The 15,261-nt window shown below is 46.2% G+C and overlaps 1 protein-coding gene across 12 annotated transcripts in view; it reads right to left on the reverse strand.

Annotated features, from left to right (window-relative positions):
* Nucleotides 1-1,816: 1,816 nt before the first annotated feature.
* The window catches only part of PHACTR3 (phosphatase and actin regulator 3), a 356,261-nt gene continuing 342,816 nt past the window's right edge, over nt 1,817-15,261 (reverse strand). For all 12 annotated transcript variants that reach the window (XM_053249632.1, XM_053249641.1, XM_053249630.1 and 9 more), the window contains 4 exons: nt 11,312-11,373; nt 6,494-6,634; nt 3,007-3,083; nt 1,817-2,435 (listed from right to left, as the gene is read on the reverse strand). In XM_053249632.1, the coding sequence (XP_053105607.1) occupies nt 2,420-2,435; nt 3,007-3,083; nt 6,494-6,634; nt 11,312-11,373 (296 nt within the window). In that variant the 3' untranslated portion in view covers nt 1,817-2,419. The remainder of the gene's footprint in view (nt 2,436-3,006; nt 3,084-6,493; nt 6,635-11,311; nt 11,374-15,261) is intronic.

Raw genomic sequence — 15,261 nt, forward strand, 5'->3', positions numbered from 1 at the left:
GGGATGGGGCTGAATTGTTAATAATGTGCGATGACACCCCTTATCCCAAGGACCACTCTCTAATGAGAGTGAGAGGCCATGGACCCATGCATGCGGGCCAGATGGCAGCTTCCCCACAGCCTGGTTGCTCAACACAATCAGGCCAGATACCTCAGCAACATCTTTCCCTGGCTTGGCAACTGCCTTGAAGTCCAAGCAGTCCCTCTGCTAGTCCAGTCATCCATTGGTACATATCCGTGCTTGTTTTTGCATACGTTCCTGGGATTGCTGATAATCAGGGCTCCTCTCTTCTGCGATTCCCTGCAACGTCCGATCTGCATATGCTGCAATGCCGGTCCAAACCCAGGAAATTTGAATGAGAGTAAAGCTCTATCCCTGGTCCCAGTGTTTCCCTAGTCTGCCCACCCGGACACATGGAGTGGCCATTACTCCTTGGGAGCATGAAAGGTTTGTCTGGGGAGGATGGGGCCATAGTCTACAAATTCTATTATTTACCAGAGAGAATGGGGGGTCCACACAAGCAGGGAACCTTGATTTGGATGGCCTAACTCACGAGAGTGCAGTCCGATTGCGGACCAAAGCTTACTGAAGCTTTGGTCCTCCCCAATGGACTGGCCCTCTCATGAGAGGGTTAATCCCCGGCTGGCAAGCCTTCACAGGGGCAGGAGTGTGTTTGAGTGTTCCTGGACTGCTTTGCAAAGGTTTGCCATCGCAAGAGCATCCTTGGTCACAGTGGACCAGTCCCCAGAAGTCATTGCTGGCCCTCATATACGTATTCCCTTCTATGAAGTTGTCATGATCCCTTCCAGGTGTAACAGAAAAATAGTGTTCCTCTGCATCCCACCCCCCCCCCCCCCCATTGCCAGTAATTGTGCTTGTGCAAGACTGTTTTGCTGCGGGGCTCTTACAAGGGCAGTGGTGCAACTGCTGTCAGGAGAAGGGTTTAAAAGCCCTTTAAAGGGATTTGAAATCTTTTCCTGCTGAAGGTGAGTGGTCCATTCCAAAAAGGCATGCTCATGCTCGGCATGCTCCCTTGTAGATCATGGCCAATGGTTGCCACCCTGCACATGTTCTGACGCCTTGCCCACAGTCCGCGATGTGAGCGCTACAGAGCTTGCTGGAATGTGGCCTTGGCGGACGAGGACGAGGGGGTGGCTCCCCCATCTGGAAACTGGAGGTTGCTGGGCTACGGTTGGACGAATGTCTGTGATGCAATTCATGGCTACAAAAATCAACCTCAGGTTTGTCTACCCATGTTTTGCCGTTACATGTGAATGGACTCCTCGTATAATGCATACAGAGCTTGTTCTCATATGAAAGCACTCATTCTCAGCTACTGTAAACTGACCCTGCACCTTTCACCATAGTAGAATTTTGCCTGTTTATAGCTGAATTCACAAGTTATGTACAACACTTGTACAATGAGTGTACAGTGTATACAGGCAGAGATCTGTACATAGGTACAGTTATTCATGTGTGAGATTGAACATTGGTACAGCAGTATACTTCCTATCTGTACCATGCATTTGAGGGGCCTGTAGCCATTTGAGGGGCCTTTACCCATATCAAAAAGAATGCAGGTACAGTCATTCATACAAAAATTTGTATAAGTGTACAAACATCTGTTCACTTGTACAACATAATATCTGAATAGGGCTTATGTTGTGTGAGAGTCAGTTCCAATGACTGTTCCTTCTAAAGAAGGGAAACTTTGGTGAATCATTGAGTATTGGAAACAACAAGATTTTGTCTCATCTTCCTTCAACTCATGTTCCTTCTCCCTCCTAAAATACTACCAAACACAGAAGGCAGGGGGTCTGTTTTCTGCAGTAAGTCATCATTTAATTAAAGAAAAGAAATTAACAGGAATTCAAAAAGGGGGGGTGGGGAATGCCGCAGCTGTGTTTTTGTTAGACATTATATATTAAAAAAACCCGGAAAGAAATCATAATGTAGTAAATCATTCTGTAGAACATGAACTTAAGTGTTTTATACAAACTAATTGTGATCCGTTCCCAATGTCTTGTCACCATGATAATACTGAATGACGGTGTGCACCATGTCCATTATGTCAGAGGCTTTGGAATGGTAAAGCCCACACATGCACAACACCTCCTTTCCCCAGATATGCTGCAATACAGTTTAAAAGAAGTAGTCAAGGAGAGCAGGAGGTTCCTTTTGGGTTCACTTGGCTTCAGTCATTTCCAACTAATTTTCCAAAGCAAAGGCCGTCCTCTGGGCGCTCCTCCTTTTTAAGTGTGTGCTGCAGAGACTGAATCCACGGAGTCCTTCTTGCACATGAAACGTCAGCTTGTCGTAGACTGAACCTCAAGGAAAGACCTTCATACTTTCCCTGATGCATGTTCAGTCAGTAGTGGTATCAAAAAAATGTAGACAAATTCTTCTCAGAAGAAAATCCCTATGGCCTGTGGAATCTGTAGGTCAAAGGAAGACAGAGAAGACGGCATGAGTGGAAATGGATTTTGTAAAACATTATTTCACATTAAACATGAATTTAGTTTCAGAAATGTCAATCTTTAAGAAAATGCCTTCATAAAAATGCCATCTGCTATTTTGTTCTGAAATGCAGCTGCCATGTTTCTGTTTCTAGGCGAGGAGAGCTGGTCTTGTGGTAGCAAGCCTGACTTGTCCCTTTAGCTAAGAAAGGTCTGCCCTCGTTGCATATGAATGGGAGACTAGAAGTGTAAGCACCGTAAGGTATTCCCCTCAAGGGATGGAGCAGATGGTTCCAAGTTCTCTCCTAGGCATCTCCAATATAGGGCTGAGAGAGATTCCTGCCTGCAACCTTGGAGAAGCCACTGCCAGTCTGTGAAGACAATCCTGAGCTAGATAGACCAATGGTCTGACTCAATATATGGCAGCTCCCTATGTTCCTGTTCCTCCCCCTGCTCCGCTTTTAGTGGCATACAGGGACAAAGGATTATGCAGACTCAGAACAAAAGAATTGTTTGCAGATAGTGTCTTGTAAATATCTGGGCAACTGACCTTGTCAAATGCTTGCTTGATGCATGCACCTCCATTTCATTACTTTTGTATTCGTTTAGCTCTTTACGGATTGCTGCCTAGGGAATCCAAATGAAAACAAGGTTAATTTACCTTTTAAAATTAGCAAAAAAAGAGACTTATTTTTAAACACACATAAGAAAACAGAGATAATATGCTGTTCCTTCTCAATATAAGTCATAGGCATTACAGGGATAAAACAATTTAACATTCCACACTAGAATTCCTGTGGACCCTGGGCTCATGATGAAATAGTCATGTGACTGCTTTGCAAAGTGCCCGAGTCTGGATGGTACACAACTGTAAAACTTCTTAACTTGCTAACAGTGGCTCAGTGCCCATACATCCAAACCTGGGTCCCTGTGAAATGACTACACACCCACCTGAGCTTGGTTAAAACATGAAGGAGAATGGGAAAGGTGAGATGAAATCAAAGATGGTAGAATGGGCTGTATCACTTCAAAGGTTGAGAGATATCACTTCTGAATACACCCCAGTGGCGGAGTGGGGGGGGACTCCCTGAAAGTAGAAAACTAGCAGAAGAAGAAGCTAGGATATAATCTATCTTCTTGATGTGTGAGGTTTTTTTGCTTGGAAATGTTTTTACATTAAAAAAATTCAAAAATGGCATTCCAAACCTACAGTCTGGAATGTATGGAACTAGAGTATGGAATCAGCTAAACAGGTGCACTCAACCACTACATTCTGCTGCCTATAGGATAGGTGCAAATCAACTCAGAATAGGATTTACTAGTGCAGAACTCCAGCCAGAAGCTCCCGCCTTCCCTTCTGAAAGTGCCACAAGCACAGAGTTGTGACCTAGTTTATACTTCCCCAGATCTGGACAACGATTCTCCCCTTCTGCATTAAGTAGATGCAACATTAGGTCCCTCGGCTATCTATCAACTAGCCTTGTTAAAAATGCAAAACAGAAAAAAGAATTCATGCCATCTGCACAGAAGGAGATCCACTGTGTAAAAAGGGAGTCTTAACTGCAGCACATTGCTATGCAAAACTGAAAGAAAACCAGATCAATGTGCTGTCCCTTTTTGCCTTAATGTATGCATATGACTTCTAGAGTAATTCACTGCACTGGAAATATATGACCTGTTTTGCTACGGGGAAGCTTGGTGGGTGTGAAGAAAAATGTATTTCTTTATTTACAAGATTTATATCCCATTTTCTCTAGAATGCCAAGGTGGTTTACAACATCATTACAATTCAATCTAGAATGAAGTGTGGTTGGGAATAATGGGAGTTGTAGTTTAACAACAGCTGGAGAGCCCAAGTTGCCTACTCCTGATCTAGAACATACAGGAAGCATCAGCAACTAAAAGCAGCGAACAAGGTCATTGCACCCCTCCCCATGCCCTGAAATGGGATGAGAATGCCTTGCAAACTTCCCCAGAGATCTGTAGGGCTGGGCATCTAGAGATGCCATGATGGAAGATGTTCTAATGCCTAATTTTGATGTCCCCAGCTCAGGAAAGAAAAGCAGCAGGTGAACCATTCGGAGATTTGCCTCTTCTATTTTTTTTTTTTAAAGGATTGCTGCCATACTAGAAAGTAGGGATGTGCTCAAAGCGTTTTGGCCCCTCTATTTCGGGCTGCCCCAGCTGAATCGTTTCAGCAGGGAGCATGCGGGGACTTTAAGAGGAGGAAGGCAGGTCTTACCTGGCCCTCCCTTGCTCCCCCTCCCCGAGCGGCGCTGTTTGTATCCAGCAGCCAGGCTCTCAGTTTGCTCAGCGGCATCTTGCTGGGAACAGGAAGTTCCCTGTTCCCAGCGGCCTTTGGGCAGCGGGAGGAAATGGTGTCTGAGCATGTGCAGATGCCATCTTGAGTATTCAGTGTTGCTGAACACTCAAGATGGTGTCCACACATGCTCAGACTCCATTTCCTTCCTGACGCTGCCTGAAGGTTGTTCCCAGCACGACGTAGCCAGGCAGAGAGCCCAACAACTGAATATAAACAGCACCGCTCAGGCGTGGTGGGCGGGGTGGTGGTGGAGAAGCAACGGAGAGGCAGGTAAGACCTGCCTTCCTCATTTTAGAGTGCCTGCTCTCCGCCCCTCCAGATGTGCACGCTTCGTGCCCATCCCTACTAGAATCCTCAACTTGGCCTGCTCTGCTGGCTTTATGTTGGATTGGCTTACAATGCCCGAGTTGTGGAGCAGCAGCTGCTGCAGCCCCCACCTAAACCCTTCTCTACTGGCCCAGCGGCTCATCAGATTAGGCCACCATGGCTTCTTTAGAGATGGCTCTCTTGATCTTGATCATTCACACATCCCATAGGTAATGTTTAACTGGAGAAATAATATGCAGAGTCAAAGCAGGGCTGACATACTGAGCAATATTATGTAATGTTTGCAGGGTTGGGCAAGAGTGCAGCTGTGCTAAATGCAAGAACTGCACAAACGCAATGGCACAATTGAGGATCATTGGAAATAACGGCTGTCTATTGCATAACTGTGTTTTCGCCATTCTTGCATTTAATGCAACTGTGCTCTTGTGCAGCTGCACAAATGTTATGTTGCAATGTGCATGTAATGTTTCACAGTTATGTCAGCCTATGTATTTAACATAATGTATGGTTTGGCCCTAGCCCATTTTTTACCTTCATAGAGTCCTTTCCCCACTGATCCATCTGCACGTCTGCCTTGGAACCCCAGGGCATTTCAGAAGCTTCTGGAGCATATTCTAAGGTGTATGCTGAGTCCATGTATGGAACCAGCTCAGTATGTGGGACCTCTCCATTGCACAGGACCAGCTTAGGGATGAGCACACCAGGTGGTCACTCAGGGCCCCTCCCTGAAGAGGGCACTTTGCTGAGCTTGGTAGCTTGCTGCCTGTTGAGTGTACAGCCTGAGGAATGTGCAGTAAAGCTGCAGAAGGCCTGTGAAACATCAGTAAGATCTCAGAACTGGAGCAAATGATCACTGGAAGCAAAGCAGCCAATCACAGAGGGAGCTCAGGGCCCCCTTTGTGGTTGTTTTATTTATTTATTTGATTGACTGATTGATTGATTGATTGACTGACGTACCGTCCTTCCAAAAATGGCTCAGGGTTTTGCTGGGAAAGCTTGGGAGCACCACCTTGGCCAAATTTGAACACACAAATTTGCAAAACACATGGTGGGAGGGCGAAGGCACTATTGATCCTAAGCCCTGCCATTGCACCACATGAACTGAGAGTGCGCCTCAGGAGACACCCAGTGTCCCCCTGTGTCTGCATGCTCCTGAAGATCAGCAACAGAGGCTAAGCTGTAAAGCACAACTAATCCTCTCATAGAAGAACTCCCGGTAAGCTTCTCATGACATCAGGATTCCCCAGATCATGTTTTGGAAACCACTGCATTTAAAGTATAAAAAGCCAACAGATTTCCAGTCCATGTTTCCTTTTACTCAGACAGTCTCATCTGAAAGACACCTTGCAAAGACATGCACAGAGACTGCAAATAAATAGGGGTGTACCTTATCTGCCGCTGAGAGTCTGGTCCATGGCTTGTCTGCTCGCCTGTCATAATCCTGTGCTTTTGCCACTTCCACATAATCACTGAATCGAATTAGGATTTTTCTGTCTCTTAATTCATCGACTGTAGGTCTTTGATTAAGCTTGGGGGGAAAGAAAAGCCTCCATGTAAATATCAAACACATCACACAAGATAAGGATATGAGGGAACTTTATGGGAATATTTCCATTTTTCGTTTTGCTCATTTTCATTATACACTCTTGGAATATAAGACTTGTTTGAACTTGAGCTCAAACAATATTAGTATTTTGAAATTATTAGCAAGCCTTCCATATGATCAGTTGAATATGTGTACACCCTGCCCACACTCCACACCCTACATATGTATTTAGGGGCAACATGTGGGAAAGCCTCCACACGTACAGGCCAGAAGTATCTAGGCTTAGCCTGCACAATCATGGATTGTTGAATAGGCAGGGTCTGCAACAACTGTGCAGACGAAAACACACGTGTACAACTTGTACATGCATAGAGTCTTTAACACTTTCACCCTAATGTGCATATTGGGTAGGGGTGGAGGCAAGGCCGGTGGCCACATGATCCCACCCACCCACCCCTGTGTGCATGTTCAAGTGAAGAGAGCTGGCTTTGTGGCTGCAAGCATGACTTGTTCCCGTAGCTAAGCAGGGTCCACCCTAGTTGCATATGAAAGGGAGACTAGAAGTGTGAGCACTGTAAGATATTCCCTTCAGGGGATGGAGCCGCTCTGGGAAGAGCATCTAGGTTCCAAGATTCCTCCCTGGCATCTCCAAGATAGGGCTGAGAGAGACTCCTGCCTGCAACCTTGGAGAAGCCGCTACCAGTCTATGTAGACAATACTGAGCTAGATGGACCAATGGTCTGACTCATTATATGGCAGCTTCCTATATTCCTATGTAATGTGTGAAGTGACTACGGTCCCCTTAAGAAACTGCCATCTACTGAATCAGACTATTGGTCCATCCAACTCCATATTGTCTATTCTGAATGGCAGTGGCTCTCCAAGACTCCAGGCAGGAATTTTTCTCAGCCTACCTGGAGATGCTGGGGATTGAACTTGGGACCTCCTGTATGCTAGGTAGATGCTCTACCACTGAACTATGGCCCACTCCCTCCAGATTCTAATCTTGCGTACCCAGGAGAGAGTCCGGAACAGAATAGAACATCATTGGCATAGATATAGCAATAGCAATAGCAATAGCACTTACATTTATATACCGCTTTATAGCCGGAGCTCTCTAAGCGGTTTACAATGATTTAGCATATTGCCCCCAACATTCTGGGTACTCATTTTACCGACCTCAGAAGGATGGAAGGCTGAGTCAACCTTGAGCCCCTGGTCAGGATCGAACTTGTAACCTTCTGGTTACAGGGCGGCAGTTTTACCATATGGTATTACTCAACCGTCATCGCTGCTCTACATTTGCAGTTTAGCGAGACACAGTGGGACCCAGAGAGGCAGTGTCTCTTTTAGTGCCACACTGAAATGCTTCTGCTACTTGAGTACTTCTCTTCACACTTTACAGCCAGAAAACCTTTTCCTCATCCAACTGTGAGCTCTCAAGAGGCACACACATTTTAAAACATGCTGTCCAACACAATACATTTGTAGTGAGTGGAATACAAGCACGCCCTTGGAACCTAACATGTGAAGCACCAGCCGTCATCATATGCTGGAAGAGTTCTAATTTAGGGATGCAGCTATGTCACATCCATCTTCTGATGTGCATCCAATGTACACCCAAGGTTCCTCAGGCAGCAAGCGATCCACTCATGGACATTCAAAGAGAAATAATCTGCCTTGTTGGAAGAGGAGCGTACTGCTTCCCTCCGCCAACCACTCAGGGCCTGAAAATCATGACGACAGCAAGATGTGCCCCAAGAGCCTCAGGCTACATCTTTATGCCCTGATCCAATGAAGAAGAGCTGCACTAGGAAGCAAGCTTGCATGCATGGATTGCTTGCTACATGAGAAACACACACTAGATGTACGTCAGATGGTGCATCTGAAGAAGAGTGTGGCATATCGACACTCTATTACTTCCAATGGAATGTACATTCTAGTCTAAATCTCCAGCACCATTCTGGTGCCATTAGCCACATGCGAATACCTTCTCTCTCTCTCTCTCTCTACACTTGAACAGGGGCTGTAATAGGTTAAGCTCAGATGGTTTTCAGCATACTTTTGCCTAGCACTTAAGAGTGCATGTAAGTACATCCTTAGGGGTGCAGACAGAGGAACCTAGGAAGCTGCCACATACTGAGTCAGACCATTGGTCCATCTAGCTCAGTATCATCTACACAGACTGGCAGTGGCTTCTCCAAGATTGCAGGCAGGAGTCTCTCTCAGTCCTATCTTGAAGAAGCCAGTGAGGGAACTTGAAATCTTCTGCTCTTCCCAGTGTGGTGCCATTCCCTGAGGGGAAAATCTTTCAGTGCTCACACTTCTAGTCTCCCTTTCATATGCAACCAGGGTGGACCCTGCTTAGCTAAGGGGACAAGTCATGCTTGCAACCACAAGACCAGCTCTCCTCTCATGAAAAGAAAGCTTGAGGAGCAGCTCCTCACTTAAATTGTTTTTGTGGAGGAGGAAATGCTTTTTTTGCAGGGAGGGAGTTGCTGGTAATTAGATTTGGCAGGAGGAGTTCAGTAAAATGAGCAGGTGAATCCTTCAAATACTTGGGTGGGATTTGCACCCGTGTGTTCTGAACTCTGATTCACAAAGGCCATTATTTCCAGCGGCAATGTGATTGCATAGATCTCCTTGTGCAATGTCAGTGCTTGCACAACTTGTATTAGGAGGACTCAGCAGTCCCTGCATTGTGCTAAATACACTGGAGCATGGCACAGTATGTCAGCTAGGGACTGCAATCTCAGTGGTGGAATACCTGTTTTGCACGCAGAAGGCCTGTGGGGCAATCTCCAGCAACTTCAGCTGCTGCTGGTCAGTGCAGACAATACTGAGCATGATGGACCAATGGTTGACTCAGTATTTATTTATTTATTTATTTATTTTATATACTGCCCTTCCAAAAATGGCTCAGGGCTGAGTATAAGGCAACTTCATATGAACGAGACTCCATGTGGTGAAAGGTCTCTGGGTTCATGCAGAAGTTAGGACTCTAACTACTGTTATAGCTTTCTCTGAGGAGTCCATTCCATTTCCCCCCCACTGCTTCTGTTGCACACCTGCTTGCTCACCTCCTAGGTCTGTGCAAAAATCCAAATTTATGTCAAAATTTGGATTCGAATTCCAAATCCGATCTGATATCCGACATTGCCCGAGCCCATAGAATCCAAATCAGATGTTGCCAAATTCAGATCAGATCAAATCCAAATCCAAATCTTCTGAAGGTGTACAGGCCTATCACCTACCTGCTGGCAGGGTCTGGCTTCTGCTTGGACTCAGAGCATCAGAGAGGCACAAGGCAAACTTTCTAGCAGCTGTGGGAACCCTTTGCTGCCAGTCAGCCAGAGCCTTCTCACCACCTAGCATCTCATTCATTGACTGCATTGTGAAGCAGGGCGGAGTTTCATTTCTGGTCTACATATCTTATGAATGACTCCGGGAGAGACATTCCAGTGGAAGCTTCGAGGAGCTAGTAGAATGCATTTTTAATACCAGGCTATGTTTAGTCCCATAAAGGATTTATGCATTCCCTCAGGGAATGAATGAAACTCGTTCTGAGAATTCCTCTTAAATTCTCAGTCATTCTGGTTACTGGCATGGAAGGGATTCTTATATCAAATTACCAGAAACTGAACCCTCAGCATGAAGCTGAATTTGCAATACAGTACATATATTTATAATCTATGAGCTAAATTCTGTGAATGTTTTTCTGAACTCCACAGCAATTTGCATTGACCCAGGATTGCCTTGCACAAGGATGCAGAGCTTCATAGATCAGCACCAAATCCCTAGTTCTTGGGTGTGTGGGTGAGCATAGGATTCCCCCTCAATGAGGGAGCCTAGCAAACAGAACAACATACAGTATCAGGTCTAAAACCTGAAAAATATAAACAGGGAAAGGGTTGCACTGAAGAATTTCTGTCATGTAGGCATACAGCTTACTGTGGAGGAACTCCCCATCAATCTATTCTTGTACTGTGAAGGAAAATACTGCCAATCAACTGAGTGCAGAATTCCATCTATAGCATTGCATCTGTCTTCTTGATTACTCTGCTCATCATGAGGGTGGTTTGCTAGGCTTTGCTTCTAGGGGAACTCCAATCATATCAAATGGAAATCATGTTCAATGGATTACACCCCATGCAAAGGGATTGCAACCCTTTGCCTTCAATTTACATGAAATCTATGGATTTCCTCCCCTCTACCCAGACAAGGTGTGTTTTGGCCATCACTTCACAGTGAGGATACAGCTGGATCAAGAAGTGTTCAACATGTGGCCCAGATGTAGACCAACCCAAGCTGAAGCAGGTATGATCTCACTGATGCTTGCAACACAGAAAAGGCATGGGGCATAAACCAGCAAAAATGACTGGTGACTAAATCCCACTGAATGCACCAGAATGGGACTTCTGCTGGATTGTGCCTCATGGTCACACATATTTGCATCAGAAGCTACCTGGAGGAAAAAGGGATGTGGGACTCCACTCCCAGGTGTCCCACTTCGATCCAGGCTTCAGCAGCTCAACAGGTACGTGCTGCCTCTAGTCACTTGCTAAAATTGTACTCAGCAGGAATTGCCTGTCAGATCTTTACTCCCAAATCACGTGCAAAACATTTTATCCAGGCAAAGGACACTTGGAGAGCGCTTACCTTCCTGGTCAGCCTCTGCTTGATCTCTCTCCTTTCTTCTTGTTCTGTCTGGTCATTCCTTTCTGCAGAAAAGATGAAGAGAGAGATGACTTTCCTCATGAAGACCAACTTTGCAGCTCTGCCTGTGTCTCTCTGCACTCCCGCCAGCCCTGCACGACTCAGCCCACCTTTCCTGGTGCTCTGCCAGGAGCATTGCACTCCTCAGCAGCAGGGCTATGCTAATGCCAATGTCAAGCATTCATGCAGGTGGCCAATTGAAGCGGGCTTCGGCAAACATGGAGCAGCCAATCCCCTCCCTCGATTAGGAAAACGAGGAGTGTTTTCAGAGGGAAAATCAATGGACTTTTAGAAGCCTAAATGATCGCTTTGCGATGCCACATCTCTGTCTGAGTCATCTGTGCTGCCCTTACGAGTGAGAACATTGTATAGCAGCTGCTTCAGGGAACGCACGTTCCTTGTACTCTTACTCTGCCAGGCTCCCGTAATTTTGTTGATTAATTTATAACAATAGCCAGCATCGACTCCCACGCATTCTTTTGCCTTCTAATATTCTGATGGTGCCAATCTTATTATAGGTCCTTGGTAGTCTCAGGGCTTCTCCCTGTTTTCTTCAAGGGATGCTCTTCCCTAAGCTAAGCGGTTTGCTTTCGTACGCTGTCACTATTAGTATTCAAGCTGTGATAACTCCTACATACTGGAGCTAAAAATAGACGTGAGCGCTGTAACATTGTGTGAAACGTATCCTTAGCCTTGGGATACAAGTTAATAGATTTTTCTATTTCAAGGACTGTCTGTTACTAAATTAAGACATGCGCTCGTGACCTGAAAGGAGCAGGGAACCTAGGGGGAAGATCTGTAACCATCTCTTTTTTTCCTTTTTTTCTAACAACTAGACAACAGCCCCCGCCCCCCAAATATAGGGTAATCCTGCATTATAATCTCCAACTGCTAGGGGCATTTCCCCTATTAAAGCAGATGTCTGAATTCTGCATCCTTCAGTAAGCTAACAAGCAGCAAAGATGCTGCCGGGGAAAGAAAGGGGAGTATTTTTAGAATCCAGCTCTCTATTTTCGCCATCTACAGAACGCTTTGAAACGGGAGTCACATGGAGCTATTTTTGGAATGATAGTAGCTGCAGGCAGACCCATTGTAATGGGAGAGCCTGCAATCTTCAGAGTCTTGGCGAAAGAGCCTGCACAGAATCTCCGAACATAAGCAGTTCTATGGTAATAATTTTTAAATGGCAGACATTTCAGAAAAAGTAGGTTTCTGCTTAGGTGGCCTCAGGTGAATTTAAAAAATAATGGCGGAATACATTCCAGCAAAAAACGTGTTAGGAAATAAGAAGATATCTCCAGGGCCACATGAGCATACCCATTCCAATTACAAATAATAAGCAATTTAGCAAGATCCGCTAGCTATAAAAGATCAGCAAAGAGATGGAATGTGATCTACAGTGTTTCTGGAAAGCCTTCAAGGGAAGGAATTGGTGCTTAATTTTTCCAAACAGGAGATACTAAGGGCTTACGGTTGGTAGAAAATCATATTCCTGTCTCCTAATCCCAGATGTATGTGGGCCACCTGTAGTGAAAGGAAGGCACTCTGCACATGCTCATAGATACACTTTGTAACATTTTCTGTATCCAAGGTGTGCAAATAGGCTCTGGGGCGAACCTCCAGGGACCCCTAGCTCAAATTAAGCCCTCGAAGGAGTGCAAAGATAGATACGGAATCAGGTGAGACTTTTATCATCTGCCTTCCATGAATAATTCATACCTAATTGTTTCTTTCCTGGTATGGGACCGCATGTTCCTCTGGTAGCATTTGAATAATGGAATCTGGTGGCATGGGTGGATCAAGGAGAATCCCACATTACTGCCACTGGCCCTTCAGGGAGGTAGAATGCAAGTATGGGAATTTCGCACTTGATCTGCCCACCTCAAGTTGATCAGACCTTTCCAGAGCGGCATGATACCCATCCCTGGGGAAACATCAACCACGCCACATCAGTAGTGGATGTTTTTGTCCTTAGCCTAAATTAGTCTAAATGGAGGGTGGGGTCATAACTCGGAGACAGAGCACCTGCTTCGCATGGAGAAAGTTCCAGGTTCAATACCTGGCATCTCCAGGTAGGGCTGGGAAAGAGGACTCCTGCCTGCAATCTTGAGAAGTCACTGCCAGTCAGAGTAGACCATACTGAGCTAGATGGACCAATGGTCTGACTCTGCAGAAGGCAGCTTCCTGTGTTCCTATGGGCTGCTCCAGCGTAACTACCACACACCACTTCTACTCTTGCAAATACCCTGTGATATAAATCTACCATTTGGTCTTCACTGAAGGAGGAACATTATCCAATCCTGCTTTATAACAGGGAATTATGATATCATAATGTTACACTATAACAGGGGAAATGAGCGAGCTCTCTTACAGCAGCAGCAGCATTTTGGCTACCCTTGAATCCATTAATTATTAAGTGCCTGGCTTCTGGCCCATCCATCTTAATGAGACAACTCCTCCAGCTATACAGTGCCAAACACAAGAGTGTAATTTACACCCTTTCTCTTGACAGGGTTCCTAAATTAGCCGCAACTCTGAAACAATTGCCAGAGTAAGACGGGATGTGAGTGATATTACAGGATGATGAAAGGAAAACTGCCTGATTAGGACCTACACTCGGCCATGCGCAGAAAACAAGCTAAGAGATCTCCAGAAACTTCTGGGAGCATTTTCAGTTCCAAAGCTACCATGGCTGCGGGGGTCACTCTGACAGTCATGGCTGATACTGTACTTACCAGCCCTAATTGCCAAGTGGCCACCAAGCAGGTGAAGGCTCTCCTGGTGCAGGCACTGAGATGCTGTGCTTGCACCACCAGCCTGCACAAGCCAACTGCACCATCCACCTTGCTGCTGGGAAGATAATTAACCTTACATCTGGAGGTCTCTGCCTCAGCCCAGGGCGATCCTTCCACGAGGCACGGTGAGGCGGTTGCCTCAGGCGGCAAATTACTGGGGTGCCATCCCCCTCTGCCATTCCTCACCATCTGAGTAGCTCTTTGCCAAGTGGCTACACAGCCACTACTCAGCAAAGTGCCACTCCTCTTCACCACCTCCTCCTCCACCATTGCTTCATCTTTGCTGCCATTGGCTCCTCCCTCATTGGCCACTGACCTGACAATGAAAACGGGGAAGGAGTGGAATGAGGAAAGGGCAGTAGTGGCTTGAAGAAGCTCTATAAATGGAGAAGGGCATATGCACTGCATGTCATGTGGTGGAATAGGCAAAGGTGTGTGCAGGTGAGGGATTCAAATCTGAAAGACGCCTTTGAGGATGGGGCCATAGCTCACAGGTAGAGCATCTGCTTTACATGCAGAAGGTCCCAGGTTCAATCCCTGGCATCTCCAGGTAGGGACAGGAGAGACTCCTGCCTGAAACCAGTCATTGCCAGTCAGTGTAGACAATACTGGGCAAGATGGACCAAGGGACTGACTCAGTATAGAGCCGCTTTCTATGTTCCTGTATGTGCATGTGCACACGTGACGTGAGATCAAGCAACCACTATTGCCACCTCTGCTTCAAAAAAGGAGGGGCTGACATTTGGTTCCTGTCCAGGTGCAAGGAGGTTTGGGGCTGCCACTGAGTGCAAAGTCAGAGGGCTGGCATCGCAGGAGCTGGGCTTTCTTCCCGCGTCCGCAGCAGTTTGGCAAGGGCAGCCCAGCAGTACAGTATGCCCTGCTCACCCACTGCACACCCGTCACCAACGACTGCACTGCTGTAGGAGCTGCTTCCGCCCAACGCATCACATTTCTCCATGGAAAGAACCAAGCAAAGGCGACAAGGCTTTTGAGCAGTTCACTCTTCTGTATCCTAGTCTAGGCTCTGCGGAGGGGATTATAGCTATGATGCCGCTCGCACACAACACTGCTGGCCTCTTGCTAAGCAGATTGTTCTTC

This window comes from Hemicordylus capensis, chromosome 4 (genome assembly GCF_027244095.1).
Source record: "Hemicordylus capensis ecotype Gifberg chromosome 4, rHemCap1.1.pri, whole genome shotgun sequence".
Classification (NCBI taxonomy): domain Eukaryota; kingdom Metazoa; phylum Chordata; class Lepidosauria; order Squamata; family Cordylidae; genus Hemicordylus; species Hemicordylus capensis.